This window comes from Oxyura jamaicensis, chromosome 1 (assembly GCF_011077185.1).
Source record: "Oxyura jamaicensis isolate SHBP4307 breed ruddy duck chromosome 1, BPBGC_Ojam_1.0, whole genome shotgun sequence".
Classification (NCBI taxonomy): Eukaryota; Metazoa; Chordata; class Aves; order Anseriformes; family Anatidae; genus Oxyura; species Oxyura jamaicensis.
The window spans coordinates 39,596,467-39,616,760 of NC_048893.1; the positions used below are offsets into that span (position 1 = coordinate 39,596,467).

The 20,294-nt window shown below is 42.9% G+C and overlaps 1 protein-coding gene across 17 annotated transcripts in view; it reads right to left on the reverse strand.

Annotated features, from left to right (window-relative positions):
* The window catches only part of KCNC2 (potassium voltage-gated channel subfamily C member 2), a 101,158-nt gene extending 93,645 nt beyond the window's left edge, over positions 1-7,513 (reverse strand). For 12 of the 17 annotated variants that reach the window (XM_035341180.1, XM_035341142.1, XM_035341162.1 and 9 more), the window contains exons 1-2: positions 7,234-7,512; positions 5,981-6,704 (exon numbers count right to left, since the gene is read on the reverse strand). In XM_035341180.1, the coding sequence (XP_035197071.1) occupies positions 5,981-6,637 (657 nt within the window). In that variant the 5' untranslated portion in view covers positions 6,638-6,704; positions 7,234-7,512. Of the gene's footprint in view, positions 1-5,980; positions 6,705-7,233 lie in introns of all 17 variants that reach the window. The other 5 variants (XM_035341138.1, XM_035341066.1, XM_035341189.1 and 2 more) reach the window with 1 other exon arrangement.
* Between the last annotated feature and the right edge of the window lie 12,781 nt (positions 7,514-20,294).

The following is a 20,294-nucleotide window of genomic DNA, read 5'->3' on the forward strand; positions in this document are numbered from 1 at the left end:
AGTAAACAGCAGAAATCCCCACAAGCTCCTACATGGGATCAGTAAGCTTATGTAAATCACACTGCCAGTAGAAACGTCTGAAGAATTCAGTAAAGAGAATTAAAACGGAACATCCCATCCCATCAGGTGCTAAATATAAACACTTTCTTTCCTGTTCTGGATGAAGGAAACTATGTTTCCCCAAGATCAGCTAAGAGCAGGAGTCTCTGTGGAGTTGAACAACGCCGAAACACCACTTGCAATTAGAATATAAAAATATTTAAATATTGTATAGAGATGCCTTTCCTCTTCTCTGATGCTTCTTCCCTGATTGCAAGGTAACTTCATAGGAAGAGAACAGACACTTTCTGCCAATGACTGCCAAGGACGAAAAGGGCAAGTAAGTTTTACATAAAGTTCCTTTAAAACATCTTTAAGTTTCTGCAATGAGGGAAACTAATCAAGGATTTGAGATTAGTCTGAGTTCTGAATTTCTTTCATTATGATTCAATACAAATTCACAAAAACAGGCAAAAAATGCTGGCTTCTTCAAAGAACACTGAAACATTCATATTGGGCTAAGTACCAGGCACTTTATAAATATAAGGTCCCTGAAGATATCATTTTTTAATTCACTTTTTTCTTATCCTGCCTGCATCGCATGATGGCATTATGCTGTGTGATACCTTACATTCACTAGAAGTTGAGCTACTCATCCTCCACCATCTTAATAGGTTTGAAAACACTTTCTCACCCCCAAAGTAAATCATTTCAGAATTTCACTGCTGTAAACAAAACATGACAGAGAGCAGAGCGTTATGTCTGAACACCATAAAAGAATGTTGTCTGCCAGATTTCTCTACCAAGAATTATTCTCACTCTGTTATTATCTTGGGCTATGTGTGTTAAGCTAATTTCCACTTCCAGTTACACCAAAGCAAATTCTGAATAAGTCCATTAACCAAATTATTTCAGTCAGAAAATGAATCTGGCTATGTGCATGGGCACATTTGTGACAGCATCTATTTCTGAAATGATAGGGCAGATCATCTCTGTGGCGTTCATGTCAGAGCCATGACAAAATGCTTCTCCGAGATTAATAAGTGACAGAGAGAAGGCTGTTTTCAATGGAAAAAGGAAGCCAAGAGCTGGCTTGTTTCCATGGAAACAGTAGCAGCAGCAGGCAGAACAGCTGTAGAGGAAAAAGGAGAAGTTAGGGAGGCAGAAATCTTTCTGATTTTACCTCACCGATATATCAGTGCCATCAGATACCAACTAAATTTAATGTAGATCGAACTAGCCCATGTTGAGCAGGTAACTCATTAAGCAACAATTTAAAATTAAGTCTTTCAACAGCCAGCATTCCAGAAATAAATTAATAAAAATGACTTATAATGTGATTTAGTCATCCTGTGCACACTATGGAGCATACAAATACCCATAACAGTGATGCCTCACAATTTTTGTCACAAATCTTGTGGCTTTAAAAGCAACTACAGCTCCCATAGGCTGAATGCTTTAAGCAGAACCACTGGTTTTAGCCAGTTTAAGATAATGGACTCTCCTTTCCCACTTAGAAATAAATACATCACTTTCATTATCAAGATGGCAAGAGGAAATCCCTTTTTCAGTTTCTCTGCCACTCTTTACTATTTTCTTTCTACACTTCCACAATCATTTTGAGATAGAAAAAGTCTTCATAATTAAAGAATTACTAAAGAGTAAGATCTAAAGTGTACTTGCTTTCCTTCTTGCATAAAAGATAGAGAGTAAAGGCTTGCACTTATAAATTAAATGGCTTTTCTATTTTTAAGAAAGCAAATGAACTCTGCTCTTCACTATTAACCTACAAATGTACATTCTGAGCTAAGCATATTCTCCCCACTCCGCTTACAGTGTCTCCATCAGACTGTCCCAGCAGCATTGCTTCCACCAGAAATAAAAGCTGTTTTGCATTATGAATAGCCAAAGTCCTAAATATAACCCACGCAATTCAGCCACCCTGGGACATGACAGGTATCTAGTTTCCTGGAAAAAAATGTGCACAAGCCACCAAGTTAATATATGTTACCTTTACTAAGAATGCTCTCCAATATGACTTCTGGGGCTTTAGGTTGTTGAGGGGATCCATAAAACCATATTCTCCCCGCTCTCCCACCTGACTTATTTCAGCTGACCCTTCCTACAGATAACCTCACTGCATGATCGAGGCCAGCAGAGGCATTACAATGAGCCTCTGCTGATGTGACTCCACCGTGTAGAGCTGCACACAGGAACTTTGTATTTCCAGCCAGCAGTGCTGCTTACTGCTCCTGTCCATTTCCCCACACCACGACGAAGTGCTGTAGGATCGGTGTTTTTAAGAACACTTGCAAGGTGCGAGCATAACTCCCAAACCGCAAGGCTCTCCGTGGTTTTATTTGCATTTCAGTGAATACTCAAGCAAACTTTACAAATATGAATGCTAATTAGCTTTTATCCTTTCCTTGTAAACCAAATAACGATGATCTTTCTGACAGATAAGAAAGGTGCAGCACAGGGGTTATGCCAGGTCCCTTCAGCCACCAAACACGACACAGGACAAGCAGGAAGCACCTGCCCATGAGCCAGAGGCCACCACCACCCTACCCAGCCTGGCTTCCCTGTCCCAGCTCCGCACACAGACGGACAGGCTTCTCGGAGGGACGGACAGACAGCTGTGAGCATCGTGATTCCCCAGGGCATCTGTGAGTTCCTGCACTAAGTACATGAATAATCCATAATCCTTAGGAAAAATCAATGACAAATGATAATCATTTCTTTAAGCAGCACCATATTTCAACTATTATTCAACAGTAAAAGGCCTTAAAAGCTTAATTAATTTGAAATATGATATCTGAGACTGGCACTGACATTCTAGGTCCCTCTGGGCATCTGCAGACGCTCTTTCAAACTCGGTGCTTAATTATGGCTCTTATACTTTCTTACAAACTATTTAGACATTTCTTTGCACTATAGCATAATGAATACTTTGTACTTCTGAGGCAAGGGATGCCAAAGGATACCAAAACAGTCTACAGGCGTTAACTAGTCACACTCAGTTCACATGACTGAGGTAAGAATCGGATAAGGATCTGCTTCAGATCTGCTTAAACCAATACACGGGAAGATTTATTTGCCCAATGCATCTTCTTCTGTGACAGTATCTTACGCCAGCATCTCTGCACCTACATAACAGCGTTCTGTCAGATAGAAGTTTGTGAATGATAGCTCTATTAAGCCTGGAGTGAAAGGAGTGCCACTATACCTTTTAATTACAATTCACAGACTATGAAACCCAAAATGATAAAATGAAAACATAAATAATATTCAAAAATAACTCCTGAACTTGAGATAAAAGTAAAGAGTTGCAGGTTTCACAGCAATTGTATATAAGTGTAATACATTTTAAATATGTACAAAAAAAAAAAAAAAAAATCTAGTAGATGTCACTAACTGATTAACAAACTGCACACATTAAAGTTGATTTTTTTTTAATCTCCAATGAAGCAAGCCTTTTTGTCAACAATCTAGTTTCTCTATTTATATAACACCATTGGATGGTCTTGCTAGAATAATCTTGTGCGTGCACTATCCCCCAATAGGTTACCATGGCAACTTATATTTGAATTTCTATAAATTTCTATTTTTAGAGATCACAGTTTAGGATAAAGAAAATCAGAAATATTAAGTACCATTTCATTAATAACAAATATCCAGTTTTTAATCAACATCATATTTCCCAGAATGGAGATCGTGGAAGTTAAATCAGGCAGCAATGCTTTAACAAAATAAATAAATAAATAATTACCACAGTTACTAAGAAAGTTTACCACTAAGCAGTCTCACCATAATCCCAGCAGTGCATGAGTCAGTTGCTAACACTGTGAGACAAGATTGATGTTCACAGAGTTTTTCTTGCTTTCAGTAAGGCCAGGATTTCACCCAAATATTTTTAGAGTTAGTCATCATTTCAGCTGACACACAACAATATGCTGGCATTTGCCAGAATGCTCAGAAAATAACGTCTCTTTCTCTCTCTCTCTCCTCTCTCTCTCAGGTGTGGGAAAATGTTGAACTGACAATAACATCTCAGTTCCACGCTGAGCTTCCCATCACCTCAACTGCTATGCGTTCGGGTGTGAGCACCAGGTGTATGCCAGTCCCTAAGTGCAAAGGTGCTTTATGCTTTAAAACTTGCCAGGATTCTGCAAGTTGTCTTCCTACTGGAAATATCACTATACAGAGTAGCAGCATTGAAGAAGAGAATTAAAACACCAATTTAGACAATGTTGCTACAGCTCTGAGGCTGCCTGTGGTAGAAACCAGAATACAATGTTTAAAAACAGTTTTTAGGAGATCAGTACTGCTAGTCTTACACTACGACATTAACTTAGTTAGTGCTCATTTCCAAATTTGAGATGTCTTAGCTGACCCACTGATGGTCCAGCACAGATGGGAAACTGGGCAACCTTGCCTACAGGTTCTGCCGGGGTGGACCGAAGCGGGCTGAAAGCAGAAGTGGCGGCTCTGATTTTGGGGTGTAATGGCAACCAGCACCCTACCCTCATATTTCTCCTGGTACCTTCCACATAACATTTACTTCAGGCTCATCAGTGCCCCAGAAGGCTCCGTAGCGTAACAGCTGCAGGCTCGCTGCCGTCAGCAACTTTGACAGAAGTAGCGGTGACAGACAGGCTGCAGCGGGACCGCTGCACGCTGCTGTTTTGTCAGGTAACTGACAGCAAAAGGAGCTGTGGAGTTCCGGCAGCGAAGATGTGAGCAACACGTGCGTGTCGTTAATGAGCAAAAGCAGAAAAAACTCCCAGAAGCATCTTCAGAACTACTCCCATATTAAAAACATACTTCAACTATCAGCTGGAGCCAGCTGCCAAAGGAAAACAAATTGTTGGACACTGAAAACATTAACAGTGCTGGCACTCTGCAAACGACAGTAATAACTACGAGGACGCTGCTTTCTGTTTTCCTATCCCACTAAGTGCACAGGGGTTGCCAAGTTTCACAGAACCTGCATCAGGCCGTAAGGTGCAACTCAAGAAATGAGTGAGCCACACGCTTACGCTCGCATTTATGAGCTTGCCATGAAATGGATATGGTTAATCAGGAGATGGCACCGGCTGTGACTGCACTTTTTGCAGAATGAGACTCAGGTCTGAACACTTCACAAGGAATCCCAGTGAATACACCGCAAAACACTTAACTGCTATTCTTAATGCAAGCACGTTTCCCATTACAAGTTCTTTTCACGTGTCGCAGGGAGGATTTGTTGCTGGTTGCTTTTGCCACAGCTACACTCGAGGCACGGCTGTGTATTTCTCCCAAAGGAGTTAAAACTATTTGTTTGCTCCAAAGCCAGGGTTAAGAAAGCAAACTCCCGTCATCACTGATAGCAGCAGCTACCCGGCAAAACTAAAATCCAGATCGTACTCCAGTGCAGAAAGTAGCATCAAAAGCTCAATTCCTTACCTAAATAATGAAAGCTTACTAAGACCCTCTGTTCCCCAACCCGCCAGCCTCAGATCGGTGAGGGTGACCCTGAGAAATTGGTGCAGGCAGTCAGGGTGACCCTCCGTCATGCACACTCCATGTAACTCGGACCCTCTACCAGCACTGACAGAGGGATGCTGAAGGGCCAAGGTGGCCTTGCACAGTTGCCACCATCTCACCACAAACCCAAGGCTGCCCTGTGGCTGATGGCTCCCACATACCCCACACACTGCTCCGGGGGCCCTCAGAAAGGAGCCCCTCACCGCCTGCAGACACAGAGGAGACCACCAGCAACACCCCATGGTGGCAGCCTACCTGAGCTGCACCTCCGCACACTCACCCCAAGCAGGCCATGCTTCCCCTCGACACCCCGCATCCCCACCATCCACCCCAGCAGCCCGAGGCATGGACGGAGGCAGGGGCAGGGTGTCCCCTGGCCCCACTGGGGGCGGCAGCGCCGTCCGAGGGCGCTTACCCTGGCAGCCCGCGAGGAGTAGGGGTCCTCGAAGAGCGCCCAGACGCGGGGCTGCAGCCGCTTCCAGCGGCCCCCCTTGCCTTCGGCGGCCCCGGCGGCAGCCCCCACGTCCTCGATGCCCAGCCTCTTGGCCGCCAGGTCGTCGTCGTCGCCGTCGGGGGGCGGCTCGCCCGTCAGCAGGTCGGGCGCCTCGAAGATGTCGAGCGCCTCCTCGGCGTCGCGGTGCTGGCGGTAGGTCATCCAGCAGCAGGGCTCCACGTCGGTCTCGTCGATGCCCCAGAAGGCCAGCTCCTCCTCGAAGAGCGGCCCGCAGACGTCGGCGGGGCAGTGCAGCTTGCCTGTGCGGTAGTAGTTGAGTACATAGGCGAAGACCCCCGGGTGGCGGTCGAAGAAGAACTCGCTGACCCCACCGCCACCCCCGATCCGGGGGCCGCAGCCGCTGCCGGGCTCCGGGCAGCCCCCGGCCAGGGGCGGTGGGTTGGGGGGAGGCGGGGGCGGCGGCGACGGCTCCTCGGCGCCGGGGGACTCGCTGCGGGACTCGCAGGCGAGCAGGGCCAGGCGGGTCCCCGGCAGGGTCTTCAGGGTGCTGCGGTAGGTCTCGTGCCGCGTGCCCCCCACGTTGAGGATCACCCTCTCGTTGTCCTCGAGCTTCCCCATCGCTCCGGGTGGGACATGACTGGGCAGGGGGCAGAGCGGGCGGGTCCGGGGGGGCGAGCTTCTGCGCCTTCAACGCGGACAGAGGAGAGAGATGAGGGAGAGGGATGAGGGAGAAGCCCCCCCGGCAGCACCGCGCCGCTCCCCGCCCAGCCCAGCCCCCGCCGCCCCGGGCCCGGCGCCGGGCGCCCCCCCCCCCCCCCCCGGGGCGAGCTGCGAGCTGTCAGCGCTCCCCCCCGGGCAGGATCAGCCTCCCAGCCCACCACCAGCACCACCACCCCCGGCTCCTCGCGGGGCTGGGGGAACAGAGAGGGGGCACCTGCCTTGTGGTAGCCGAGCAGCTTCCTACAGAGAAAGAGAGGGGTGGGAGGTTTGTTCCCCCCTCCCCATCTATTTCGGGAGGGAGGGAGGGAGGGATTGGTTTCTGGGATGAAGCAGCTCGGGCAGCAGGCACACCCTTGGAAAAGCCGTTCGTGCGGAGCCAGGGCTGCCACTTTCCCAGGGAAACCACGCATCTCGGGGACGAGCCGGGAAACGCAGGGCATCGTTCCCGATCCCCCACCCAGCCCCTACCGCCCCCCTCCCTGCCCCTCCGGTACCTGAGCCAGGGGGCAGAAAGCGGCTCCCCTCCTCCCGCGGCGCCAACTACTTGTTGTTTTCGTCCTGCCTTCCCTCCGGGCTCAACTCCGAGGGGAATACCAGCGGGCCCCCCCGAGCCCCCGCCTCCGTCCCTTCCCCGGGCCGCCGCCGCCGCCCCGGCACGGCCGGCAGAGCATCTCGGGCGGCCAGCGGGGACACGGGCAGCGAGCGGCGCCTCCCCGGGAGCTGTGAGCCCCGGGAGCCCCCCCGCAGCCCCCACGCGGGGCCCAGGCTCCTCCCCGGGGCGGGGGGAGGCGGCAGCGCAAACAAAACCCGGCCGCCCCCCCCCAAAAAGGCAGCCACCCCCCGCACACTCTGGTTCGCTTGAGGGGATCAGCCGAGAAGGGATGGGGGCTGCGAGCGGTATTTTGTTTTATTGATTTAGTTTTTAATTTTAATGAGGAAAAGCAGCGCCCGGCTACAGGTGAGGGCAGGGAGGAGATGGCCGCAGAAGGTCCTGGCACCCCGCAGCCACCAGGGTCCTCAGGCACCATGGGCAGACGGTGAGCAGGTGGCTCCAGGAGATGGGATGCGGCTTCTAGGGCAGACAACATGCACAGAGCGCTCTTTACCCTCAATAGGCTCTGGCCACTGTAGACTGGATTAAAGGTGAGACATCCCCATACTGTAGAAGGAACTGTAAACGCCCATGCCGAAATCTCTGGCTCTAAGTGCTCTGAGTTATTTTCTACAGCCTATTTAACTGATGTCTGGTTTCAGCTGACTTAGAAAGGGAAAGAAGTGTCCAGCCCCAGAAGATATGAAAGAGGAGAGATGATTCCTCTTGCTCCTTCCTCAAAAAACAGCAGCAAAAAACATTTTTCCTCCATACCAAGGGTTTTCCCTAGCATGAAGCAGGGTAAGGAGTGGAATAACAGTACTGAAACACCCCCTTCCATGTTAGAGCCATGTTGGAAGCAATACTCAGAGGACAACATCACACTTCGACCAGCTTCCTTTAACCCAGATCTGTCCGTCTGTGGCATCCATGATGTAAATGCAGACTCCCAGAGCAGCAGCAACTTTCTGAGATGAGTTTCAGAAGCTTGCTCCAGAGGTACATTTTGAAGTTCCTTAAAAAAAAAAAAAAAAAAAAAAAAAAAAAAAAAAAAAGGCTGGAATATTTCCTGCCAAGGCAAATATAATCAGTTAGTGAAAACTCCTGGGAGCCAAAATTAATATTCAATTACATAGCTGTAAATCCAGTGGAAAGGACTCACCCGCCCTGAGCCAAAGTAGAACTGCTCACGCCATACTTGCTTTTCTTTGTAGAAAGGATTCTGGAGAAAAGGGGACGTGCAGAAGGAGAGAGCAGAGCAAAATGAATATGCATTGTTGTCTCTCTGGCCTACAAGAGGTTTCTGGAGAAATGGAACCAACTACAGCTCTGCAGCATTCATCCATTATGGAAAGCCATAGGGTGGCAGTAGCTGCCAAAACACCAGGCAAACTATTTCATCACAATGCCAGGACTTCCCCATGAACTGCCACTGTCTGCCCAAGCCAAGTCCCACATCCAGTCACATTACAGGACACACACTCCTCTCTATGAAAAAAACAACCACCACAAACCAAAGACTAACAATGATGGCATCTCATAATCAAAACTTTACAGTCATACCCTGTAATACACATGCCATGAAAAGGCCCATATATAGTTTATGCTTCAGATTTCTTAAACACAGGGTGGTTTTGTTGATTTATTATTATTTTATTGTCATTATTATTCCATGGAGAAAAAAAACATTTTTCTGATTGGTAAGAAAAAGAGCGGTCTCTCTGGTAGTCCTTCAGTCAAATCAAAATGTTCATCATATTCTACAACATGTCTGTTTCTAAACATAACGCTATTAATTTCTCTATGTCGTTCTTCCTTGCATTTTCAGCATGTGGCAGATTTCTCAATGAAGGATGAAATTATGTCAGATATTGACTTTTCAGAGCCAAAATTTTCTTGAGTGATATAATGGAATAAGAAGATAATATTCTACATCGGCAATAATAGTAACATTTACGAGTTAATTTCACACCCCACAAGACACTGACCTGAATTTTGGCACCCCTCAGTTTCCAATAAAAGTGGAAATGTATGAAACATATGTACAAAAGAAATGTGCCTCCTGAGTTAGGATTACCATGAAATATTTCTACAAATGGAGGAGCAATAAATGCATGTATTCACAAACTCTCAAACATTTTCATGTAAAAGTTTAGTGGAAATGTTTCTGTAGCACCAAATTCAGAACTTTATTTGAAGAACAGAGTGACACTGAGCAATATACAACCAATTTTCCCTGCTTGATAGGTGTTTGAAAGGAAAGGTCCTACGTTATTGTTTTAACTGACAAAGCAATAAAATCAGCTGTGAAGACTGCTATCAGAAACCCAAGCCAAATGAGCATTTTAGTTACTAGTAGTGATCGTCATTCATGCAAGCTTGAGTGCTGCAAAGCAAAGTCATTGAATTACCAGCTGTCTAACAACAAAAGAGTAAATGGAAGGAAAGCAAAGGCAGGGGAAAAAAAGACACATGGAAAAGAAAAATAGATTTCAGGGCAAATAGAGCATACCCCAGTCACAGCCATGCTCTGAACCACACTCTGGAGGAGCTCTGTTGACTAGGGGGTGCTCAGGAAGGTCAACCTCTCCAGCTACCTTCTGGAGGAGGACATGAGGCAGAAGCCACCACTTCCTATTTTTCATATGGTGTTGTAACTGGGAAACAAAGAAATCCATTTTATAATTGAGAATTATAATGAAGACAGTGCAACACAGCCAAAATACAATCAATTTATATCAGTTTAGTTGATGATTAAATAAATGAACTAATTATTTTAAATATTCACCATCATTAACATTTTATTAAGCTTCTCCTTGCTTCTTTTACTTATTTTTCTATTTTCCCTTATTATTTATAATCATCCCTGCTATTTACAATTACACATACTAATTCATTCCAGATCTTGCAGAATGTGACAGCCACTTTATATTCAAGTATACTGCTGATAAGTCAGAATCACTATTCAGAATTTAAGGGGGAGTAAGGGGGACAAGCTTAGGTTAAGTAAATGTCTGTGAAACAATAATTAGAAAGCCATGGGGTAATTAAAGTCCACAAGAAAACAAAGCCAACAGGAAGTTGTCATCATTTTTGCATTATGTTTATTAAGGAAAGAAAAAGCTAGAGGACATGGATTGGGGTCTGCTGAGAAGCCACACGACACATTGGAAAAACAGGTGAGCACTAATTGCATCACCTAGTTAGCAATGCACAGCATAGCCTATGCTCCCTGGAGGTGGGGAGTAATGTCTACTGTTTTCCATACATTAAGGTAGGCTTCAGATTTCTCCTGTCAGAAGAAAGGGGTGTTGGGCCCATTCTGCCTTGTGCAGCTTCAGCTCCAGCCACACGTTAGTCATGGCTCCTGGCACAGCTGTGAGCCACACATGCTGTCCCTCAAAAGTGCTCCTCTTCCCTTGTGCTGCAGATTGAGACCCTGGAGCACCCCAGCTTGCACATCCTCATCCTCTTCTCCACTCCTTCCACAGGTGACCCAAGGATTTCAAAGCCACATCCCTCTTTGTAAGCAAGTGATACAACAAGCTGCACCATTTCTTTGACCCTTAGAAACCGTGGCCGTTCACTTTTGATGACAGAGTGGGCACCATTCCTCCAAAGCAGAAGGGGATTCCACATGCCCTTTGCCCAAATGTTAGTCGTGCCAGAAACCTCTGAAATCCACTGACTTTTTCATTCTTGCCCTTTGGCTCCCCTTGATTACAAATGTCAGAGGTATTAGTAATGCAAGATGGTGGAAAGAAATATTACTCACCTGTTTCTGCTGTAACTCAAGTAGCTTTGTCAGCGCTGATTCATATTTGTGGGATGCACGTTTTTCTCTGGCAACATGGGATATTACATTCTGCTTGTGGAGGAGGCATTGCCTGAGGCTCTGTCCATACTTACATCTTTTGGTGACCAAATGCTGAAATAGCAAGAATAAATTTTTGATTTATCCTGAAATATTGCTTCAATTCCAGCTAACAGTTAGTGATTTCCTCATCTGTAACCTGTCAGAACACAGCCACTTCTGAGGGACTGTCACCTGCCAACAAAACTGTGGTCTTGTAAAGACCAGTAAAACAATGACAGCAGTACTTTCACAACAGTGGTGCTCCTCAACAGGCATTTACTCTACTTCATGTAGAACGTAAATACACATACTGACCTTCTGCCAGGTGCTCTATGTATTCACAGAGACAGGGAAAAAAAAAAAAAAAAAAAAAAAAAAAAAAGTCTTAAAATGATCTAGTCAGGTGTATAGAGCCCAGAGGGACAGGGAAATTAATACAGCACCTCCAAACTAGTTTGAGCTCTTGTGTACAAGCTTCCATCATTCAAAAGGGGTTGATGATCTTTCCATTTGGAATCAAAAAGCACAGAGAGACCGGGAAATGCTCAAGCCATGCATCTTCTGCAGTATCACTATCTGAGCCAACAGAGATATGCTAACGTCCACTGGGTCTCACTTTTGTTTTCTGACATGAATGCAAGCTTCATGAAAGTTTTGGGAAATGCAAGCATTTCTGCAATTTTCTGTTCTTTACCCATCTCATTCTTCTTGACTGAATCTTTTGAAGAACAGATCAGTAATAAAACTGTTATTACACTTGCATTCAGCATAATGATGGACTCATCTTGTTGCACATTTTAGGCAGCACTATGATATAAATAATAAAATCCCAGTCCCCTAGAAGATACAGGCCAGAGAGCTTTCTTCAGCTACAGAAAAGCATGGCCTGAAAGATCTAAATCTGTCTAAACAGAAGAGATACCTTATTATCTATTTTAGTACAGCCTCCACAGGAAGGAAAAGGAAGAAAAATCTATAACATAGTTTGCGCTGCAACATCTGTCATTTTTGTTTCATTGGCAAAGACTGTATGAAGAAACAGCCTAATTGCAGGGATACTCCAAAAGGACCATCAAGCAACCTAATAAATAAACTTAAAGCAATCTTTAGTTTTTAAGTCTGAGTTGGGTATAATTTGACTCAAACACACACACACCCTTAACACTTTAATATAATTTACAAAAATAAATATATATCTATCATCCAGCACACACACTGCTTACCATCTATCAATACAGAACAGCTATTTTATATTTTTAAAAGAATAGAAACCCTTACTAAAATTCTCTAGGAGCAGTTTTGTTTCACTGGAAGTTAGCTTTGAGGAATCTTCTCCTAAAATTAGTTCAAATCTGATATATAAACTGTATATGATGATGATTTATCTGAGGAAGTCAAACAACTCTTCTTCAGATGCCATCAAAATCAGTGGAAACACGGTAAAGGACTACCACCACTTTTCAGATGAGTCCAATGTTGCTCCACCTAGTTTTGTTCCTTCACAGCTCAACTGGAAGCCTAACTCATCTACCCTTTTCCCCCCTTTCTGTGACTAACAAACTCCATTACTTTCATCAATTTTTAGGAAGAGATCATAGTATATCTGCAAGGCAAGTGATCCACTTTAATGAGTTATCTTCTGAAGGTGTGTGCACTAATGATCTTTGAGGCATCCCTGAAGAAATAGCCATTTCATTCACCACTGTATCACTGTAGAGATTTTGTAACAATAGCTAGATCATTCTCTACTGTTGATTCAAGAATAAATAATTATGTTTTGCAATGGTTTTATCTTCTCATTGCAAGTAGTTATAGTTTTCCTGTCAGAAGACAACCCCCTAGAGTGCAAGTGGCAGAAGTCTCATGCAGAATCTCACTGAGATTGATTTTAAATCAGATACATTAGCTATGCAGGAAGCAAAGAGGTTTCTTCATAATGTCTGCAGTCTCATAGAGTAGACACAACCTCAGTGTATGCAAGCTTGATTAATTTTGACTGCCTTCATTCAGTTGCAGTCAAGTTTTTCTCTCTGATTTTTTTTCCATACCACTTTGCAGACAAGATTGCCCAAATCTGGACTGAGCCGTCTACTGCCATGGAAACAGAACAGTATTCTCAAGAGATAAACACTGCATCTCCTCTGCAAGTGCTTCAGCCGTGCTCACAAAAGTTAGAGGTGCGGGCAGAGATTTCTGCTGCAACCTGTAAGCTCGGCCATTACCCTACCTGGCAGGGGAGAGCCAGATGGGAAATGCTACATCCATCATGGGCAGCATCACCAGTGCTTCCTCCTCAGAGACAAGGTGCCAGTGAGCCCTGAAGAGCCATGCAGGGTTGTGCTCGGACAGAGAAGTCTTGGCAGAAGTAGCCTAGCTAGCTCTCAGTCAGTAGTCCATCCCAGTGTGAGGAAAATCAAAGGAAGTTGTGAAGCTGCAGGTTTTCTTGGTCTCTGCCTGTCTTTCAAGAAGTCACTTTACATACTTAAGTGCAGAGCAAGTCAGTACATTGACTGTTATACTTGGTTGCCAAAGAACATGCCCCATTCCTGCTAATCTTGCAAGTAGTACAGCAACATTTGATATCCTTGACAGCTTTTCCCAATCTGTTTTGACCTGCAGTGCTCTCTTTGCTCTATGCCTTCCTTACAGGAAAAAAGGGGTTGACCTGGAGCCACGGGAGGAAGTTGCAGGGCCAGGAGCTGCTACAGACAGTGGCACTAAGTGGCTCTCCACACCTGATTAGGGCAAAGCTGTCACAACAAAGTCAACAGGACACCAGCCACTTGCCACAAACCTGTCCTGTGCACATGTGGTGTGAGTGGAGCACGGATGAGACATCTCCAAACCAGAGGAAAGGGAGCAGCAGCAGCAGGGGCATCAGTGTCCTTGCCTGAGGCCCCAAGTACCTCTTGCAGTAGAAACCAAGAACAGAGAGAGTTGCTGGGCCCTGGACTGAAGTTACCTGCCAAACTACAGGTAGCAGTGCCTTCAAAGGTAGGAATACCTTTGCTACAGTGCCTTCTTCAACCCGCCCCCAGAAGCAAAACCGAGTTGAGAGTATTATACCCCTGTTGGTAAGTATGATTTCTCCTCAAGGACACAAGGCCCGCTGCAGCATCGGCACTAGCTCCCTGGCAGTCTCCGGCTAAGACCTAAAGTGTCAGGTTTACAACCTGCACCGCTCGACTTAGCTTGCAATTTGACTGCCAGCAACACTGTCAAAGAGACAGAAGTCAGTCTGCCATTGCTGTACTGAGGAAAACTGGGGTATGCAAGGCAGCTAATGGCAAGGCATGCATGAGGAAGTCCCTTACTGCCACTTTGTTCCGCTCACATTCTCATCTGCTTCCTTTTCCCTCAAGATGGAGGCTGACAAAAACACACACACACACACACACACTCAACATCTTCCCCACTGTACTTATTAGTAAATGTTTACTATCCAAAATGGAAGAAGTGCTCCCATATCATTTAATATTTCCCCCTTTAGAAGTCAGAAATATCACATGGAAGATTAAAAGTACCCTACTAAAAATAAATAAATAAATTATAAAGATCATCTCTTTAGGAGTTGCCTAAACAAAGAAAATCACTGTCATCATATTTTAACACCCTATCTGTCTAGAGATTTAGTTTAGTGTTCCGGCTAACTTACGCAGAGAAGATTTGCTCTGACTTTTAAATTATCTTTTCATTTTACAAATTATCACTGATATTTGTTAAGCAAGAGGCAAGACGTTTGTGCTTACATTACACTTCAACTGCTTACATCAGTAACATAATATTTCCTGTCTCCTGTATTTCTCCCTCTCTTTTCCCTTTCTCCCCTTTTCCAATACAGATGTTACACTTTCTGAGGCAAGGATTGTATCCTGAAGTAGTTATTTGCACAGTGCCCAGCTCAGCTTGTGGCTTAGATTTTTTTTTTAGGGTCTTTAAAACTAGAAAACACATTAATGAAATTGTAACATATATGTGACCCACCTCAATAAGCTTCCTCGTCAAAAGAAGTATGGTGGAAACCAAAATGCAGAGAGATGCTCTGAGAGCAGAACTCCCAGCCTGAGTGTACTTTTAAGCTCCTCCAATGCTGTGATTGAAAGATTGCTACCCTGCTCCAGAAAGGCCAGCTCCAGTTTAAAAGCTAGGAGAATCACAAAAAGTGAATATTATGCTCATCTGGGGAAAAAAAAATGCCACCAGTTATCAGGCTCATTTACATTTTTAATAACTCTTTGACTTTGGCTTTTAACAGTAATTAATTTAAATGTTAATTTTGAAAATTGCTTAGGATGTTTCCTGTGTCAGCTCCCATCCTACAGCCACCCAGCCCCTTCATTATGAAAAATGTGTTCAAGAACTCAGACACATGAAAAGGTCTACAGTCATAAGCTTTCTTAAAGGAAGAGCATCATTGTGCCCTGATTCATCAAAAGCACATCCAGCTTCACAGTACAGAACTGACAGAGCACACTTCCAGGAGTGCAGAAGCCTGTCACCAGTCTCTCCTTACATTTTTGTTAATTTATTATGATTTTTTTTTGATGCTTCTCAACATGTCATATCAGGATATTAGGAATTAGCAATTAAGACAGTCAATTTCCCTATGGTTACCTGAAACTATGCAACAGTAATATCTAGAAGCACATTTCTCAAAAGCACATCACACTCACAAAAAGTAGAAAATTATAACTTGGTTTGAACCATGCTACTGTATCAGACACTTCCAAAATGCTGATTTAAAAATAAATAAATAAGTGAAATTGTAGCATTGGTTTGACCTCTGCTACTGTTCCGTTTGGTTTTGAAATACTGAAAATGGAGAAGAATTCAAGAACGTCTATTGCATGAAAACAACGGCAAAACTCACAAATGAAACTCGCGGTTAATCACTAACATCTGCAAGGCAAATACTATTGTCAAAGGAAATGACTTTGGGGGAGTAATTTTACCAGCATGAGTACAGGATCTAATTCATGCCAAGACAAATCATAGGATCTCAGAATTAGTCATAGGAGTCATTAAACGTTCACTTACTTAACACAGGTTGTAAGAAAAGGGAGTATTGCTTAAGATAGATCACCAAACCTGCTATTTTTGGTTCCCCTGATTTTAACTTGCACATTTTGATAATGGCCTGGGATTTCCCCGCATGAAGTGTAACTCAGGGTAAAGCGGGTATCACCCACAGCACTCTGCTTCCAAAGCAAATCCTGTGAGGGCCTGAGCCAAAGCTCAAAATAAGAGCATAAGCAGAATTATCAAAATTGGATTGATTTAAAATAATAATAATAATAATAAAAAACACCAGAACAGCAAGAGGAATCCTTGGAACAGAGACATTTGGAACCTAAATTAATCCATTTCTGCTGAGTTTCAATCCCAGCTTACAACTGATGGGAAGAAGCCCTACAAATCTCCGCTGCCTTCCTGCAAGGAGCTCTTTGCTATTCCCTGCTGTTACATCTGCCCCATTGCCCCTAAAAGTGCTAATATTTTATGGTGTTTTGCCTAACTCTTTTCCAAAGTCTCTCAGGTTCCCTTCTTCTCCCAAAACCAGGGGTGGAGGGGATTGACAGCAAGAGGTCAAAAGACATGAGCCAACAAAAGATCCAAAAATACTAAACCTCTTTCATGAGAATTCAACTAATCCCATCCAACTATAACAAGAATGAGGAGGAAAAAAGGCCATAAGACATGTACTGGATACTATAAATTCCAAGTAAACGCAACAGATACTATGTCAATAAGAAGTCTGTAATAAAGAGATATAAAGAGATGGCCTTTTTTTTTTTTTTTCTTGAAGTGTATTTTTCTCTAACATCCGTCTTTAAGCCTCTGCTTCTCCACAGTCACAAAAGTATGTAAGAGAAGTGTGAAAGCCACACAACAAAACAACTCTTAGGATTATCAACTGGCACCTTGTTCCCACACTTCCTTCCTAAGTACTTTCCAGTTCAAGTAATATTTTGAAAAGGTGTCTGTCGAAAGAAATCAAACCCGACTCAGCTTCTCAAAGACGAGAACATTAACAACATGAGAAGCAAACACAGAACTGTCTCAGTCTCTAAATTCATTATTATAAAGGATAGGAAGGATAGATTATCAGGTGCTAGAGTAATATGCAGAAAAAAAGTATTTTTCTACTATCCTTTTTTTTTTTTTTTTTCCTGTCACAGAAGGATACTTGTCTTGTTTTTCTATGGACTTAACTAGATCAACCCACAAGAAATCAGCTCTAGGCTCTTTTACACTTGATAAAGTATGCTTAAAAACAAACAAAAACTAAACAGCAACTCTCTACATGCACATTTTAGTATTTATTTTTTTCCTGTCCCCTAAGACCCATAAAATTTGTGCAGTTGGCAATGGCTTTTATGGAAAAAAATGAGTTTGTGCATATGAATCAGTAGCAATACCTTCTCTTACCACCAGAAGTGTCCCACGTGAGGATGTCGGATGCCATATTTCCATTAAGTGACAAAGTGAAGCTTCTGAATGTTTGTACCCATACTTGTGTTTTGCTTCTTAAAAATGTTCTTAAACATTCCAGCTAGCATTGCCAGTGCACATTCATTTGATGAAGTGGCCATAGACCTCAAAAATGAGGAGGTGCACCACTTCATTCATTTCCACTTGCCTTCTGGGAGTACATCCATTTATCAGAGCAAAATATTGGCAGCGTAATGCACTTCTGCTATCCTCAATTACAGCAGATTGCTCAGACTTTTTAGCATAAGTTTAAATTAGGGCTGTCATGAAGACCACTAGTTGTATTAAGCACTAACTTCCAGGAAAGAAGCCAGGCAGCTTCTGTGAATGAGAAAACCACATCTGGGAACAAGAACACCCCATCTAAGAACACCCACCCTCTAATTCAGAAAACATGAACAATTCTGAGAAAGGTACCAAATACACAAAACATTTAGTTTGAACACATTTAAAGGCAACAAGCCCCAGGAGATACCTCCAGAAAGTTTTGAAGCTACGAAATGTTGATCAAAGAAAAGGCTTCAGGGTTCATTTACAAGTAAATATAAGCAAATCAGAATGCAACTAAACTGCGCATTGAGACCACTGTTACTGAAAAGTCTTTTGACAGCTTTTCCAAGTACTCAAACACAGAAATATAGATCACAACAGTTGGTTATTCTCATCTCAACCATACAAGCAGATTTCAAGTATATTCAAACAAGCAAACAAAGTTTAGTAGTAAAGTATTAGATACTCAGAGAAACAACCCATTGGGGTTTACAGACTTGCATTACTTCCTTACCTAGAGTATCTGCTATTATGTTTGATTTCCAAAGAGGAACTGTCCAGGCTACGACCTCCAGCATTGTCAGATGCTGCTTTTCAATACTGATAATAAAAAGAATCTCACACCACAGATCCTGGTCTGAATACAGTTTCTATCCTGCTAGTTTTTCTGCTAACTGCAAGTACGGCGTGCCAGCCTTGGTAGAAGTTTGTGTCAATTCTTTACCACCATTTTTTAGAGAACAAATAACAGCAAGCAGATAGAAAGGGACTTTTTAAAAGGAACTTTTGTGAACTCCATTATAAATTCACCAGAGATGACATAGCTGGTGTTTTGAGGCAGCCACTGATGTATAACTGACCTTGTATTTAATAGAAATTTAATACCTACCAGGTTTTAGAGAATTACCAGAGTATGAAGTATGGGCTTGTATTTTTTAGGTTATTTCTGACCTTTAGAATTTATTATAGATTACCCCTTTAAGGATCTATCTTCAGATGAAGAAAAAAAATGCATTACTACCAAAGTTATGGAAATATCATTCATGTCTATCCTTCACCTAACTTTAGTGATAAGAACAATAATAACCACTTAATTTGCAGCAGGTATGACCTTTGCAGCTTGTGCTGATAAGAAGACTCACTAAGGAAGCATCCAGTTGTGATCAGTTTTCTGCTCTGTAGGATAATGTGGAATAACCTTCCTAAAAGCATCACCAGGGAGATTTTCTTGCAAAAAAATTACATTAAGAAGCTATTTCCCAATCACTGTCACCCTTATAAAGTCGTAACTCAATTTAATATGTTGGTACAGCCCTCCTAAGTGAACAAGTCTAACAGAGTAGGTGATTCTTTAAAAGACTACAAAATTCCACTTGATATTTTTCAGTTATTTGAACAGACACATCAACAAGGAGACCACTGTAAAACGTGAGGACACCTTTCTCAGAATCACCAATTCCACAAACACTAAAACAAAGCCTGACCAGCAAGAGAAATTCCAGCAGGAATGGGGAAATAATATATATATATATATATATATATATATCTGTAATGAGTCACATCAGAATTCTTGCTTTAGAAGAAGCATTGACAGAATCTGTCTTTCTCTGTAAACCAACACAGACAGACTTCTGCAGCCCCAAACTGAACTGAATAAAAAAAATCCTCATTTGAGGATTTAGAGGAGAAATTGCAATTCTAGATACACATGCAGACATGGTACAAACAAAAGATAACCATGTACAAGCAATTAGAACAAGAAAGTGCTATATCTAGAATAAACCAGTCAGCCACAGAGGGACCAAAGATCCTCATTTTAGCATTAATTTTCAGCACTGCACTTAAATTCCTATGAAGCACAAATTTTGTCTCAGAGGAAGGTTTTATTAACCACAGACTAAATTCAAAACTAGTCAGACACGCATGGAGAAAACTAGTATACTTTAATTGCATAGGCTTAAAAAAATGCAGTTCAACATACAGTTGATTTGAAACGTATATTGAAGCCAAAGGCTATCTACATACATATAAAACTAATTAATAATACATTTTTTATTTTGTAACACAATTAACCCTATAGAATTAACGGGATTATTACATTGAAAAGCATACCTGGCTGAATAGTTGAAGTAGCAAGGAATATTTTAAAGTTTAATTTTTGTTGAAACAATGTGTTTTTGTAATATATACTTTTCTGTTTTATATTTTCAGAATAGACATAAAATGATGTATATCAATTTGACAGATGATATCATTGATTAGTTTAAAAAAAAAAATCACAGCAACAGAAAGTAGAGAAGCCAGATATTTAAATATAAATTTGTTTTGAAAAAAAATTAGCAAAA